Here is a 14,982-nt window from a genome sequence, read left to right on the forward strand (position 1 = left end):
GAAAATATCCTCGAGTTTCTCATCTTCTCAGGTCCGAGCAATATGTTTTCAATTGGATGCAAGTTCTCCTTCCATATATAGGGAAATATCTTGGTATCAATATTCTTTTAGGCGCGCGGTACCTTTCTCAGGCCTAAGCTACTTAAAAAAATTACTATTTAATAAATGACAATAAAAAACAACGAAATATTAAAGTACCTTATATATACTAGAAAAATCCTTAAATCAAATAAAATCGTGAAGTTTACAGAACAACCAATTACAAATAAAAAAAACCGTCTTCAAAAACTAATTATGCAAACCTAAAAACCGTTAATATCAATAATATTAAGTATTTTTTCTTAAGGACTTGGCACCTATCAATATGTACATAACAATGCACATAACATACAAATAATATAATAATTTATTAATAGGAAAAAAGATTTCCTGTCACGGATTCAACTCGAATATAGTTTATACAGCACTGATGTCTGTTGTCGCTGGTTCTAGGTGAGACCACCTATCTTAGCAGTTGCGACTTGCAGAACCACACTACCGCGTTTGATTACTACGGCACTTGTTCTTATGAACGATATTGATAACATTACAATAGTAATAGTGTCCGCGGTACCTTCCTCCTCGGCGGGCAGCGATGGCGGCGTGACCGACTCCTGCGGCGAGGTTGTCGCCGCGGCTTCCTGCTCTCCGGCCGCCCGCAGCAGTTCGCCGCGCGCCTCCACGACCTGGCGCACGATGTCTGCCGAGGGCGTCGTATTTATTAATCACACAGAATTTCTTTGACTAACGCGAGTGTTACACATTTAAATAAAACACTTTTCGAAGGATTAAAACGCGTGTAATTGTAACTGGTTTTACATTAGATTTTTGCGTTAAAGTTACATCTTTATTTTAGTTAACCTGACGTTTGAAGACCTTTCCAGATCTCGTTTTCAGTCCCCCTGAAAATCAGATCTGGAAAGGTAAAATGTAAAAACAGTTACAATTACACGCGTTTTAATGCTTCGAAAAGTATTTTATTTAAATATCACACAAATTATAAACACTGCTTCCTTAACGAGAGCACGACACATATAGACGTTTAAGAAAAAATATAAAATTTACTCAACCTTCGTTTGTTCTCTTATCTCATAAAACAGTAAACCCATGGGTATGTCACCTCCCCCAGATTCTATACCACAGTTCTTGATCACGCTGCTCTATCATTTTTTTTATGAAAATAAGAGACGAGACGAGCAGGATGTTCAGTTGATGGTAACTGATACGTCTGGCCCATTACAATGCAGTGCCGCTCAGGATTCTTGAAAAACCTAAATATTCTGAGCGGCGCTACAAATGCAAGGTGACGCCTTGAGACAAGATGTTAAGTCTAACTTGCCCAGTAATTTCACTAGCTACGGCGTATCAGTTTGTTTTAATAATATTTCAGTTCTGTTTGGGTTAATTGCTGATAAAGTATCACATTTATAATATTGCGTCTCTCTGAACTACTTCGACCTCTAGCTTTCTTCAAAAGCTCAACCCGAGAGCAGAGTGAGTGTGCTTTAAATATCTGAGTAGTATTAAAGATTCCTGATTCAACCTATGGAGATCAAATATGTATTAATTCAAGCATCGAGACCAGTGGAAGGTCCATTGCACAGGATGATGGTTAGATTATGGGTACCACGACGGCGCCTATTTCTGCCGTGAAGCAGTAATGTGTAAACATTACTGTGTTTCGGTCTGAAGGGTGCTGTTGCTAGTGAAATAACTGGGCAAATGAGACATGTCTCAAGATGACGAGCGCAATTTTTCTGTTTTCAAGAATCCTAAGCGGCAGTGCATTGTAGTGGGCAGGGCGTATTAAATACCATCAACTAAACGTCCTGCTTGCCTCGTTCCATATTTTCATAAAAAAGACAGTCCTAATGGTACAGTAATTGATGAAGTCATAGTCACTTTGCAGGTAAGGTACCTGCATGTTGGTGTGAGGTATTTTATTACAATATATTAGTTATATATATAACTATCATCAACGTTAGACGAGTTACTATAAAGAGGTAAAGTTTGTGACTAAACTGAACCGTTTTTGAATACTCTGTTACCAATAGAAAGACACATTATTTATGAGTATCATAGGCTATTATTATATACAAAATTAAGACTTTTTTCGTGATAGTCGAATTTGCAAATTCAGATTAAAAACAGAAAACGTTTATTACGAACGCTGCTTCAACGATAAGAGATTTGATTGTTTTGAGTATATGTGACACCCAGTGCCGGATTAGCCATATAGCAAGTGTAGCAATTGCTACGGGTCCCGCGCAAAAGGGGGCCCCGCATGTCATTTTTTGGGAGAAACTTATAAGATATTGAATTTCTTGATGTGGTAAAAACGTGAAAGGTTACAACTTTTCCTACTGAGACAACTCACGTCAGCCACTCGGTAACTGACTATTTCAAGTATATAGACCAAGGGCTCATTGAAAAAATTTCTTAACCTAAAATAAAACTTATGACGATAATAAAATGAAGCCGACCGAGCACTGATGTCTTGAGTTGTGCCTTGAGCAGTGACAGCCGACAGGAATACCTCGCTCGATGCGTTACCCACCCACAAGTACAACACATGCTTCCTATTACCAGGTGTTGATTAATAGTAAGCGAAAGGTCAGTAAAGAACAGTAAAAGGGATGTCAGATTATGTTATGGTATCTAACCATAGCATGAATAAATAAAGGCGCTTTTGTTTTGTCGATATTATCGATGGATGCAGTAAAAAAAAGCGAGATTGTGCTGGACATTTTGCTAAAAATAGATTTCAAATATTTGAATTTATTCGACTAGCTTTTCTAAAGTGCCTATGTGTGTATCTGACTTTACAGGTTGGTAGAATATTGCAATTTGAACATGTGAATGTATGTCAAATATATTAGTGCTTGTTCACGTTGACTCTCCGTGGCCGGCGTGGTCTTTATAAAAAATATCATGTTAATTTCTTTTATCAGTGAAGGACTCGTACGAACCCGTGATGACGTCACGACTGGTGATGAGAGACTCGATCTCCTCTGACACTTCTTGAACTAGCCACGGCATAAACTCTTCTTGAACCCCTGTACAAATCAGACAAAAAAAAAGTTATTAAGAAATGCAGGCTAGAATTTAAAAACAATATACGCATATATACAACCACTTAAACATCAGAAAATAGATATTTGAAATTATTGGCAAAACAAGCAATCTGCAATTTGTGGCTCAGCGTATGTAATGAACTCCCGGCCCAGCGGGCAGTAGTCCGGCCACGTAGCTCTGCACCAGCCCCGCTCCCCTCACCTGCTCGCAGACGCCGCACCAGGTAGCCAGCGTCCCGCAGCCCGGCCAGCACGGCGGGCAGTAGTTCAGCAACGTAGCCTTGCACCAGCGCCGCAGCCGCCACTCGCTGGCGCGCTTCCAGTGCCGCCGTCCGCGCCGCTCGACCCTCGGCCACACGCCGCTCCTGCGGAAGCAAAACCCACAAACATGTTACGGTATCATTAATAGATAGCAGTTCAAGATAAATACGATTTCTTAAGACCTATGAATGAGCCAATCTAATCAGCTCCTTCCTGTGAGCAAATGCTCCTTGTCATTCAGACATCGGCGCTGCGCCAGTCCCTGAAATCTTACTTTCTGTGTTCGTTATCGTCTTGGTTTAACCCTCCATCACTCTCCGGTGACAGTGCCAACTTGCGGCAAATCTTAACAGCCTTGAGATGTTCAATTCTGAAGGAACTAAGTCTCTGTAATGCACTGGCCTCGGATTTTCCCTCTCTAGGTGGTCCAGCAGTTCGTCTCTCGTTCGTCATACAAACTGCATTCCTACTGCTGTAGGTACTTGCCCGACGCGCCACATGGACAGGTGCCGTCTCCTTTGAGCCCCGGGTCCCTAAGCCTTCCATTGAACATTCCATGCCCCCCGTCCACAGCTGCGACGTGTAATGGTTGGGATGCACCCACGTCGCCAGAAGACTTTCCACGACACATGGGAAGAAGCGTTTGAGATCGCCATCTCTCTCTTTGCGTACCCAACGCTCCTGCCACATGATGATCCACCTTGCAGTGGATGTCCTTCTACAATATCGCGATCTTCTGCTTTACCCTTTTGATCCTGGTTGCATCGATCTTGCCCACGCGGTACACCAGATCGGCCGGAAGAACCCCTGATGGAACTGGCAGTGTAGCCGTACTCGTGGAGCGATACACCGTGGTGAGCAGCACCAACGACGTTCGCTGTCTCCTAAGCACCGACTACACACCACACACAGGAACGACCCTTGATATCCCAGCGAAGCAGAGTGTTCTTGGACTTGGACTGCTAGTTGTTCTCGCTTTACGGGACAGTACCTTCTCCTCCATGAGCCGGTGCTCCTGTGCCGCCAGCCGCTGCCGCTCCGCCAGCTCAGCGTCCCGCAGCTCCCGGTAGCGCCGCTGCTGCTCCCGCAGCGTGGCCAACTCCTCCTCCTGCGCCACCTCTGCCAGCGCCTGCTCCACCGTCTTACCGACGAGCACTTCCAGGATCGGTTGCACTTCCAAGTCAAAATCGAACAGCTGAAAATGAAGCACTATGTATTTCAATTTAATTTCAAATATTTCAAGCATATCCAATAGATATCTTACATCGCCCGGGTAGATCTGAGTGCTCGCGTCGGCGCCGGTCTTGGCGGGAACGTACACGGGCGTGGCCGGCCGGTCTGCGAACAGCTCTGTCTGCACCCCCACCTCCATCTCTTCTCCTTTGTCGAACAACTACGTAACGATGATACATTGAGTATATTATAATAATATGTATAGTATTTCTAGTATATAATACTCTAGTATGTCATATTTCCTGCAGACGAATTCAACAATCGTACCACACGCTATTTAATAAATACCAGCTCCATTATCTGGACGTGTTTCTTCCCCGTGGCAGCACTCTTGCGCCTCCTTTGGTATTGTTGAGTGCAGCTGTGATCCCGCCACGTGACCCGGTCGCTCGTTGCTCCTCCTTCCATAAAACAAAGCGATCATCGCCACCTTCCTTGTAATACCAGAATCACGGGTGGGTTATTGGACTCTTTTTATTAATATTTGATGGTCTCGGAGAAGTAACGGTCGAACGGGCCAAGCGGTGGTGAGCGAGCCCCGCGTCCCGTCGGCTATTGCGAGCTCTAGAGGAATATGCAAATGCCTTCGTGCTTTTTTATACGAGGTTCTCACTTTATAATGATGTTCGTTTAAAACTCTGATTCCATGCTTGAAAGCTTATCAGACTTACGAACGACCAGCTGAGGTGCGTGACAGTTATGAAGGGCTCCGATTACAAAACCGGTATTAAATAATTTACTGATTACGACATATTACATTTTTTTTGTATGATAACGGTCACTATTATTATTATAGACTCTAGATTATAGCTTACATTATATAAACCAGTGCGAGGCTCCTTCGCACAGTATGCCGGCTAGATTATGGATACCACAACGGCGTCTATTCCTGCCGTGAAGCAGCAATGAGTAAGCATTGTAAGCTGTGTTTCGGTCTGAAGGGCGCCTTAGCTAGTGAAATTGCTGGGCAAATGAGACTGAACATCTTATGTTTCAAGGTGACGAGCACTCTCACCTCCTCCAGGTAGTGCTGGGTCTGCACGGGGTGATGTCGACGGCCGGGCGCGGCAGGCGGCGTCCCGGGCCGCAGCCGGGCGAGAGCCGCGCGGCGAGCCAGCGCCCGGCGCCGCGAGCGGCCCGCGTCCGCGTCGCCCTGCGCGACACATGCTACATTATGATTGTTATATTACTATATATGTACGGTCTATATATCAACAAACAGTGAAGAATATATGACATATTACCTTAAAAAAAGGGAATTCTTTCACACAATTGTCATATTATGGGTCAGGTTAAGATAGTAGGTCACATTAAGATAAACCGTCTGTTTAATAATATGATGCCCATCATGGGCATTTTCAAAATCGGTAATAACTTTTGGTCACGTCCAAATCTCATCAGTCTTATGACCAGGAGCTACAATAGGGTTCACTTAACATCTCCTCTTAACAAAGGGGTGTAAAATATTTTTCCCTAATTTCTACCCCTTTGTTTGGCCACCCCCACCATGCAAACCGGCATATAAATTTTATTAGTTTTTCCGTTATCAGTATCACGTGGGGCGCATAGACTATTGATATCTGAAGCGCTTCAGTATTTCTTTGTGACTGCTTTTTTACATTGTTGTACACGCTCCCCACACCAGAGACAGGTAACACATCATATAAACATTTTTCTTTTAAGCATCTAACCTAAACTATTCAATAGGTGCCCACGACGCTCGAATAACGTAACGTTAATCCCTATTTAGTGTCTTGAGCTCTCCGCTACCATTATATAAAAAAATTACTTTATCCATCCTATCCTAAATTTTAAATAGCCCTTTCCTGCTAGATATAACACATTGTGAAACGCAAATAATGTCTATGTTCGATAGGTAAGTAGCGAGTAGCCTATCAGGAAATTATTTGGACATGGTGAAACTCCTATGTTTTGCAATTTTTTTTTGATGCTTTATTATATGTGAAAGATATCTAATTCACATTTATGAAATGCACGAGATAAAAAGAACAGTGCTTCAAGCACAATTTAAAACTTTGGAAGCATGATATGATGTCATCTATGTATACTATAAACAGCAATGGACCAAGATGCGAACCCTGAGAAACACCTGACGGAACCGGGAGAAATGATGAACAGTATCCGTATCATATATCAGTTTTATTGCAACCGCCTGATTGTGATTTCTAGGATAAGAGGTATGTAAATCACCATGTACACCGATTAATAAATAATTTGCGTATAAGAATAATATGCGAAATTTTATCGAAGACTTCTGAAAAGTCGGTGTACACTGCATTTACGTGCAGTCCACTATCGATAGCGATATAGATTATGATCAAGAAATGCGAAAAGATTACTTTTTGTAAACTTTCAACCTACAAAACCATGCTGTCCAGGAATTATAATTGGTCAAACGTGTGTATCATAAATAGTGTAATGTTGCGAGAGAATGTGAGTGGCGGTGAACATTTAATGTCAGGTTACCCGTACGCTTCTTTGTCCTCCTCTTCTTTAAAAAAAAATAACTAGAGGCCTATTGTTATTACCTGATCTCCAGGAGTCTGAGAAGTATAATTAATTGTTAGCTGTTGGAATATCTACAGGGTTGCCAGTTGATGAATGAACGACTATCATTTGGGCTATCCGAGAGTTTGTGCAAATGAACCACGCGTTCATCACGTTGGAGTAGTGCGTGCCTCCAGTCGCCGTCACCATACTGTCGCTGTGGGTGATAGACCATACTCACTGCGGCCTGCTGGTGGGAGCCGAACGTGCTGCCGCGCACCACGCGCTTGTCGTGCATCACGTTGGAGTAGTGCGTGCCTCCAGTCGCGGCCGTCACCATACTGCCGCTGCAAAAGCAAACTTTAGTTGTTTTTTGTAATTAAACAACAGTTTAGCAAGCTGCAACGAGAGCTGGAATAGGTTCTATGAGTCTAATAAATTGGTATCCACCCGCAAGCTACCAATTCTAAATCATTATACTAGCCAATATGAATAATTGTCGAACTCTTACCACGCTGAATTCCTTATGCCAATTGTCCATAGGGACTCCGTCGTGGCTTCCTGCACCTGACTTTGAGCAAGGCTCGTTGAGCTCTCTCTAAAATTATTAGATGTGATTTTGCAGCTCCTCCCCAGACTGTGATGCAATTCATAATGACTGCCTGACATAGGAAAATGTAAATTCATTTAAGCAGTTGGTAAGCAGCTGAGTTCCTGAGTAGGTTTATGATAATCATGAGTTTTCTAACTCATTCAAAATTAAATTAAAGTTTGTTTTACATCCAATTGCTCTCCCAGATAACGTACCTCTGTCGTTCTCTGTAAATTTGAAAAAAGCATGGCACTTCTGATGCTATCTATGTATTTGTATAATTTCGCAGTCAGTTGGAGCACTAGCTTTTGTTATTTGAAATTACAGGTATATCGTTTTCTCGGGGTTGAGAGTCAGGAGAATATTATCTAACCAGTTAGCCACTACGGAGAGGCCTTTTTCTGACGTGTATTTTGCTTCTTCCAATGATTAGACCATTAAATAATATTACGGTGCCAACAGCATAACAAACGATACCCGCGTTTTTAATGTTCAGTTTGGGTAGGAAGTTCATATAAATTGAAAACTTTGTCCGGCCTAAGATAAAGCGCTGAGGAACACCCACTGTGACCTCTTGCAGTTCACTAATATGTTTGCATACACGCATACACTGTGTCCTGCCAGTTAGCCTGCCTGCTCTCCAAAATCATGGAGAGTATAATTAACCAACAGCTCATGGTATACCAAGAAGGTCACCAGTTGATCAACGACCGACAGTACGGCTTTCGCCATGGTCGATCGTCGATGGTATACCTAACACATACGGGCGGCGGCTATCGAAAGCGAAAGGGAGAAGGCCTAGCAGTTAGCCTGGATATAGTGAAGGCCTTTAATCGTGTATAACACAAGACGCTTCTCGCAAAACTTCCATCATTTGGGTCTCCCGAGAGTTTATGCAAGTGGACCTCCAGCTTCCTCAATGGGCGCAGCGTACAGGTCGTTGTCGACGATTATTGATCAACCCGAAGCCCGTGAACGCTAGAGTGCCCCAAGACTGCATATGAATGATATGTTGGACACCTCCAACATTCATTGCTATGCAGATGACAGCACTGGTGGCCATATACACGGGCCATGCAGTTCTCTCTCGGGAAGTCGTCGACCAGTACCGGCAGAAACTTCTGTTTTTTATCGACTACTCTCTTGAGAAGGTCATGGAATGGGGTAAATTGAACCTTGTCCTTCTCCGATGTGACCGCGGTATCTGCTCGAACTCCGACAGCATCCGATGCTTAGCGAGTCACTCTTAGATTCGAAAATTTCTCATATATAAAGTAAAGCTATATCTTAAATTCAAAATAATAATTCTAAAGAGTATTATTAAAGATTAAACCACTCCGTATTTCAATAAATTAATCAGAACAAAACGTAAAATATAGTTAGATTTGCTGATAAAAGATAAAAATAATAAGGCAGTCGACCCCCTAGCTGACCTCGAGGGCTCGACGGTCTCCCCCCGCCCCCCTGAGCCAGCGCCCTACCCCCGCCGACATCCACTTTAGGTTGGTTTAGCGACATTAACATTGTTAGTATATATTTAAATATTATATATGCAGATTGTCCCAGAACGTAACCATTACCTGGCATCGGGGAAAGGCCCTCTAATGACGAGGTAATAAAAAAAACAGCGTTTTATACACAGTTGTATTCGACTACTTTACTGAAAATATTAAAATTAAAACTGCGTGTGTTGTGGCCTCCTAAGATGCCAAACTAGCTATCGGGAAAAAACAATACGGAAACGAGGGAAATACTATTTTAACCGGTAACTATTGGATTAGCCACTCGGTGCTCTCGAGCAAACAGCCCATGTTGCTTTGTTGTATCAACATTATGTCTAAGGCTGACATCTATACAGCGTATTTAGACTATACTCAGACTTAACTCATGTGAAACTTGGCTGAGTGTAATAAAACGTGAACTTGGCTGTCTTAACTTAAGCTCAGCATAATTTCAGATGTCAATTGAGTATATAAACGTAATGAAATGAAATTAATTTATTTGTATGAATCGTGCAAACAATTGGTAGATTGTGTATCTTCTACCGCATTTATCACGGGGAGTGTTCCGAAGAGCTGTTTAACCTGATTCCTGCCGCCGAATTCCACCTTCGCACGACACGCCACAAGTTAGGATTTCATCCCCACCATCTGGATGTGTGGCGGTCCGCCACAGTGCGGTTTTCAAGGAGCTTTCTCCCTCGTACTACAAAGCTGTGGAATGAGCTTCCTTGTGCGGTGTTTCCGGGACGATACGACATGGGTACCTTCAAAAAAAGCGCGCACACCTTCCTTAAAGGCCGGCAACGCTCTTGTGATTCTTCTGGTGTTGCAAGAGAATGTGGGCGGCGGTGATCACTTAACACCAGGTGACCCGTACGCTCGTTTGTCCTCCTATTCCATAAAAAAAAAGATGCACAGCACAATTCGCCAATATCGACATACAAAAATTTTATTGTCAATATTGGATTTTTTATATTTATATGTATATAGTACACATTACGCTAAGCTTACACTCAGCTAAGTTTTACACGAGTAAAGTCTAACCCCCTTATTCATAATAGTCTGCTAACTTAAAGCATTGCTAATTCTCACTCTGTCTTCTTCTATTGACCTAAGACAGAACAAGAAAAAACACTCCTTAGCGGCTGTTGAAAGTTAGCGGACCATTATGAATAAGGGGGTAAGTACGCTCTATAGATCTCAGTCTTAGACGTGGTGTGCCTGTTCTTTTTTTGTTATGTATTCTAGGGAACTTTTGTAACATTTGTGTCGCATTTATCTATTTGATTTCTGATCTGTCAATCTTCATTTGATTCTTAAGGTTAATATTTTATATTATTTGTAATTTTGTCTTGATTTTTGTTTTATTTTGTTTTAATGATTGAAGATATTTACTACTTTGTTTTATTAAGTTTAGCATACTTATCTCCTCGCTATTGACATATGTTTAACGGCCGTTCCCAATATACTATCTACATATAGAGATAAATTACCCTCTACTGTCAGTAATTAGTCATTCTTATCGCCTTATATTGGGACGTGTGAATTGCAATTTCCACACAAACTTCTAAGCTCGTAGTGGTTCGTAAGCTGTACGTCGTCCCATTGACAGATAGCGTGTACAGATAAGGTGAGTTACCGTCGATAAGTTTATTGGGACAGAAAAGTCAACGATAGTTACGATTTCTATTTCAAGTAAGAGATAGACTGAATATTGGGAACGGCCGTAAGTACGTAATTATGTGCTTATCACTCCATCTTCAGACATAATATTTGTACTGAAAAATTGAAATTCGGTATTTTTTTAAATTTAACAATATTTTTTTAATCAAAATAATTACCATTATTATCTATACATTGCTGCCATCTAATAGGAAGATCATTTACGCCACTGCGATAGAACTGTGATGATTTAGATTCGGCAAACTGTGTGTGAAAAGCGGTGTACTCAGGGGTATATTGGTTTTTATGGTAATAATATTTATTTACTTAAGGTACTAAATTAATCTATGACACGTTAAACAACTGTAATTAATGGTTCTACTTGTGAGAACGCAGATCTCTACTATTAATAGTTATAGAACAGTTGTTAATGGTAACTGGAACCGGCCTGATAAATGGTTAAACATTTACTGCATCTCTACTATGTATTGGTAATAATAATTAAAATGCTTACTCGGGCCGGTCCTGTAATAGTTGCTAGACGAATGGTTAAAGGTAACTAGGACCGGCCCGATCAATGGTTACACGCGTACTGCCTTACTAAAGGCAACACAATATGGTTATAAGAAAATAATTTTATCTACTAAGGCAATATTTGTAATGTAATGCTATTCGATGGATTTACTTCGAACTGTATGAAAGTATTTTGTTCTACTACAATTTCTTACTTTAAACTTTCATGTACTTATTATACGCGACGCGCTGATTGCGCGACGGGTCAACGTCTGCTGCACACCATGGATGAACCGTCTCACCACCGCGATGCGACGCCGCTCTAACTGAAGCACAGCGATCGATACTGGCTGATAGCGCGCTCTCTTTAAGTGTGCTGGTTGTTGTCCCCACTGGCCCAGTACCGTGCCACACTGTGACTTGGCCGAACTATGGTTCTGTACAGAGTTGAACCGAATGTGTTCGTGACCGTGGTTGCGTGTTTTCTCATGATTGCCGGTACGTCAATCTACATCGATTATATTTTCTCTATGCCACCAATAACCAAGAAAAGAATAAAATTCTAAGATAATACTGTACTAACAAGATTAAACTCGTTAAAATTCAAAAATTATGTATAGATGTTATTCTTGCATGTGGTCGTTGCCTGTAAGTGCAATAACACTTAGACTTAGACTTAATTAGAATAATAGTTACTGTAATTAGTTCGTGATTATTGTGTTGGCGATGCTAATTAATAAATAATAGGTTAATAACTATTAAATCCTCCCAACACTTTTGTCAGAGATAGTTTAAAGTGACACGATCATCTGATTGCAAATGTTAAAGTACTGCACCGTACAACGCAGCGTCAATCACATTAACATTTTTAAAAACTTCTTTACAGAAATACCTTTTTCTATGATTGAACTCATCATCTGTTACCTCTATTGAACCGTAATGTAAAATTAAAGAACGACTAATAATTATTACCCGGTGACGACCCGCACGCACGTCCCTCGCACATAATTGTGTTTAAGTTAATTTAATTCAGCACAAAGATTCTATTAATATTGGCAGCTTTGCCCCATAGGAATATACCATAGGGTATAATATGAAAATAACTAAAGTGAATTAATTGCGCCGTATCTGTGTCAGTCAATTGTCTAATGCTACGAGTATACTGCAGAACTAAGTCTGTTCGCCAATTCTTCAATATCTCCCATATTGACAGATTGGCGACTTTATGACTTTCGACGGAATTGACTTAGTTGTAATAACCCCATTGTAATATGGAATCCAGAGTAATGCAAAGCAATATAGGAATCTCCAACGGTTTTTCTACGTCTTCGTTCAACAAAACACTTGCATCTACATTTCTGACATTTGGTACGGTAAATTTTAAAAATTTCATTTTCTTGCTATTTAACATTAGGTTATTAGCGCTAAACCAGTACACGATGTTAGATAAAATATCGTTTATTTCGTCATTCATAACTTAGTTTCTTTTCACTTTGAATATCAGTGAAGTGTCATCCGCAAATAATAATTAACGTTATGTGTTTTTTCTACAAAGTTAGGATGATCATTTATATAGATAAGGAAGAGGATCGGTCCAAGAATAGACCCCTTGTAATAAGTACTCCCATACTGAGAGGAGTCCCAAGAGATCTCCGGCAATTCACGTCGATCTTCTGATTATATTGTTTAGATATGAAATCAGAAGGTCGAGCGCAGTTCCTTCAATGCCATAGTGACATAGCTTCCTTTTTTTATGGAAAAAAGGACAAATGAGCGTACGGATCACCTGGTGCTAAGTGATCACCACTGCCCACGTTCTCTTGCAACACCAGAGAAATCACAGGAGCGTTGTCGGCCCTTAAGGAAGGTGTACGCGCTTTTTTGAAGGTACCAGTGACGGTAAGGAAGTTTATTCCACAGCTTTGTAGTACGTGGAAGAAAGCTCCTTAAAAACCGCACTGTGGAGGACCGCCACACATCCAGATGGTGGGGATGATATTCTAATTTGTGGCGTGTCGTGTGAAGGTGAAACAGCTCTTTGGAACACTCCCGGTGATAAATGCGGTAGAAGACACACAATGAAACGACGCATCTACGCAACGCCAAGTGATCCAGCCGTTTACAGAGCACTGGGTCCCACACAATTCAAGCTACTCTGCGCTGTACGCGGTCAAATGGGTCGAGATAACACCGGGGGTGCGTCAGACCAGAGATGACAGCAATATTCCATATGTAGCTCGACCTGCGCTTTGTAGAGCGCTAGAATGTGGGCCGGCGTAAAGTATAGCCGTGATCTAGTTATGACACCCAGTTTCTTCGAAGCCAAATTGGCTTTGCCCTCCACGTGACCGCGGAATTGGCAAGCGCTCGAGATTTCGAGACCCAGTATTCCGATATTTGGCGAGGCTGTAAGGGAAGTATTCACTACGAGCGGTAATACAACAATTTGGGTTTTTTAGAGGTAAACGCGCAAACTTGAGTCTTATGTTGGTTAAATTGGACAAGGTTCAATCTACCCCATTTTCGCGACCATCTCAAGAGAGGACTCGATAGAAGAAAAAATAACAAAATATAACATTTGAATTTGGAATCTGTCATTTTTATATCATTGTTCATTGAGTTTTCTCATTTTGACGCCAATACATTGTATATCATATTTTGATTGATATTAAAATGGAGCGAGGTGATAAAGAGAACCGAATCGCTGTGATTGCATTACACAAAGAGGTATGGAGCCAAATGCAATTTTTAAAACTCTCCATACGCTTGGTATTAGTAAGATGTTCGTGTACCGAGATATTAATAGGTACAATGACACCTCCTCTGTTTGTGACAGAAAAAGATCGGGCCGTGCACGTAGTGTTTGTACGAAAAAGGTGGTCAAAGCAGTAAGGGAAAGAATTCGAAGAAATCCTGTCCGAAAGCAAAAGATTTTATCTCGGGAGAAGAACATAGCACCTAGAACCATATCGCATATTTTAAAATATGACTTAGGACATAAAGCCTATAAGAGACGTACTGGTCATTTCATAACTGATAATTTAAAAAAGAATAGGGTGGTAAAAACGAAACAACTACTGAAGGGGTACGCAAAGGGAGGTCGCAGAAAATCTTTGTTTAAGGATGAAAATTTTTTACTAGTACCACGTAGTGTTCGTAAGAAAAAGGAATTCGAAGAAATCTTGTCCGAAAGCAAAAATTTTATCTCGGGAGATAAAGATAGTACCTATACTCGGAAATGTAATTCGAGATCAAACATGTAAACAAAGAAATATCATTGTCAAAATGACAATTCAGAGATTATCAACATTTTCCTAAGTAGTTTAATAATAAACTTATTTTGATAAATAATACATAAAACATAATATAATAAATTCATAAATAGTAAAGTTAAAGTTAGTTAAATTAGTTAAAATTTACTTAAATATATATATTAAATATTTACAAATGTCTTTCTTTGAAACTAAAATATATATATATACTAGCTGATCTGACAGACGTTGTTCTGTGCATAATAAATAAAATACTGTTTTTTTATGAATTTGTCAGTAATATTTCATAACACCAAGAATTACTTTGTAAAATACTCTGCCTGTCA

General features: G+C 40.8%; 1 protein-coding gene across 1 annotated transcript in view; it reads right to left on the reverse strand.

Annotated features, from left to right (window-relative positions):
* The window catches only part of LOC126967885 (radial spoke head protein 3 homolog), a 32,467-nt gene that overhangs the window by 8,657 nt on the left and 8,828 nt on the right, over positions 1–14,982 (reverse strand). Inside the window, exons 2-8 of the mRNA XM_050812583.1 lie at positions 7,357–7,462; positions 5,623–5,760; positions 4,639–4,767; positions 4,366–4,569; positions 3,316–3,478; positions 3,009–3,095; positions 614–739 (exon numbers count right to left, since the gene is read on the reverse strand). Coding sequence (XP_050668540.1) covers positions 614–739; positions 3,009–3,095; positions 3,316–3,478; positions 4,366–4,569; positions 4,639–4,767; positions 5,623–5,760; positions 7,357–7,462 — 953 coding nt within the window. The remainder of the gene's footprint in view (positions 1–613; positions 740–3,008; positions 3,096–3,315; positions 3,479–4,365; positions 4,570–4,638; positions 4,768–5,622; positions 5,761–7,356; positions 7,463–14,982) is intronic.

This window comes from Leptidea sinapis, chromosome 1, assembly GCF_905404315.1.
Source record: "Leptidea sinapis chromosome 1, ilLepSina1.1, whole genome shotgun sequence".
NCBI lineage: Eukaryota > Metazoa > Arthropoda > Insecta > Lepidoptera > Pieridae > Leptidea > Leptidea sinapis.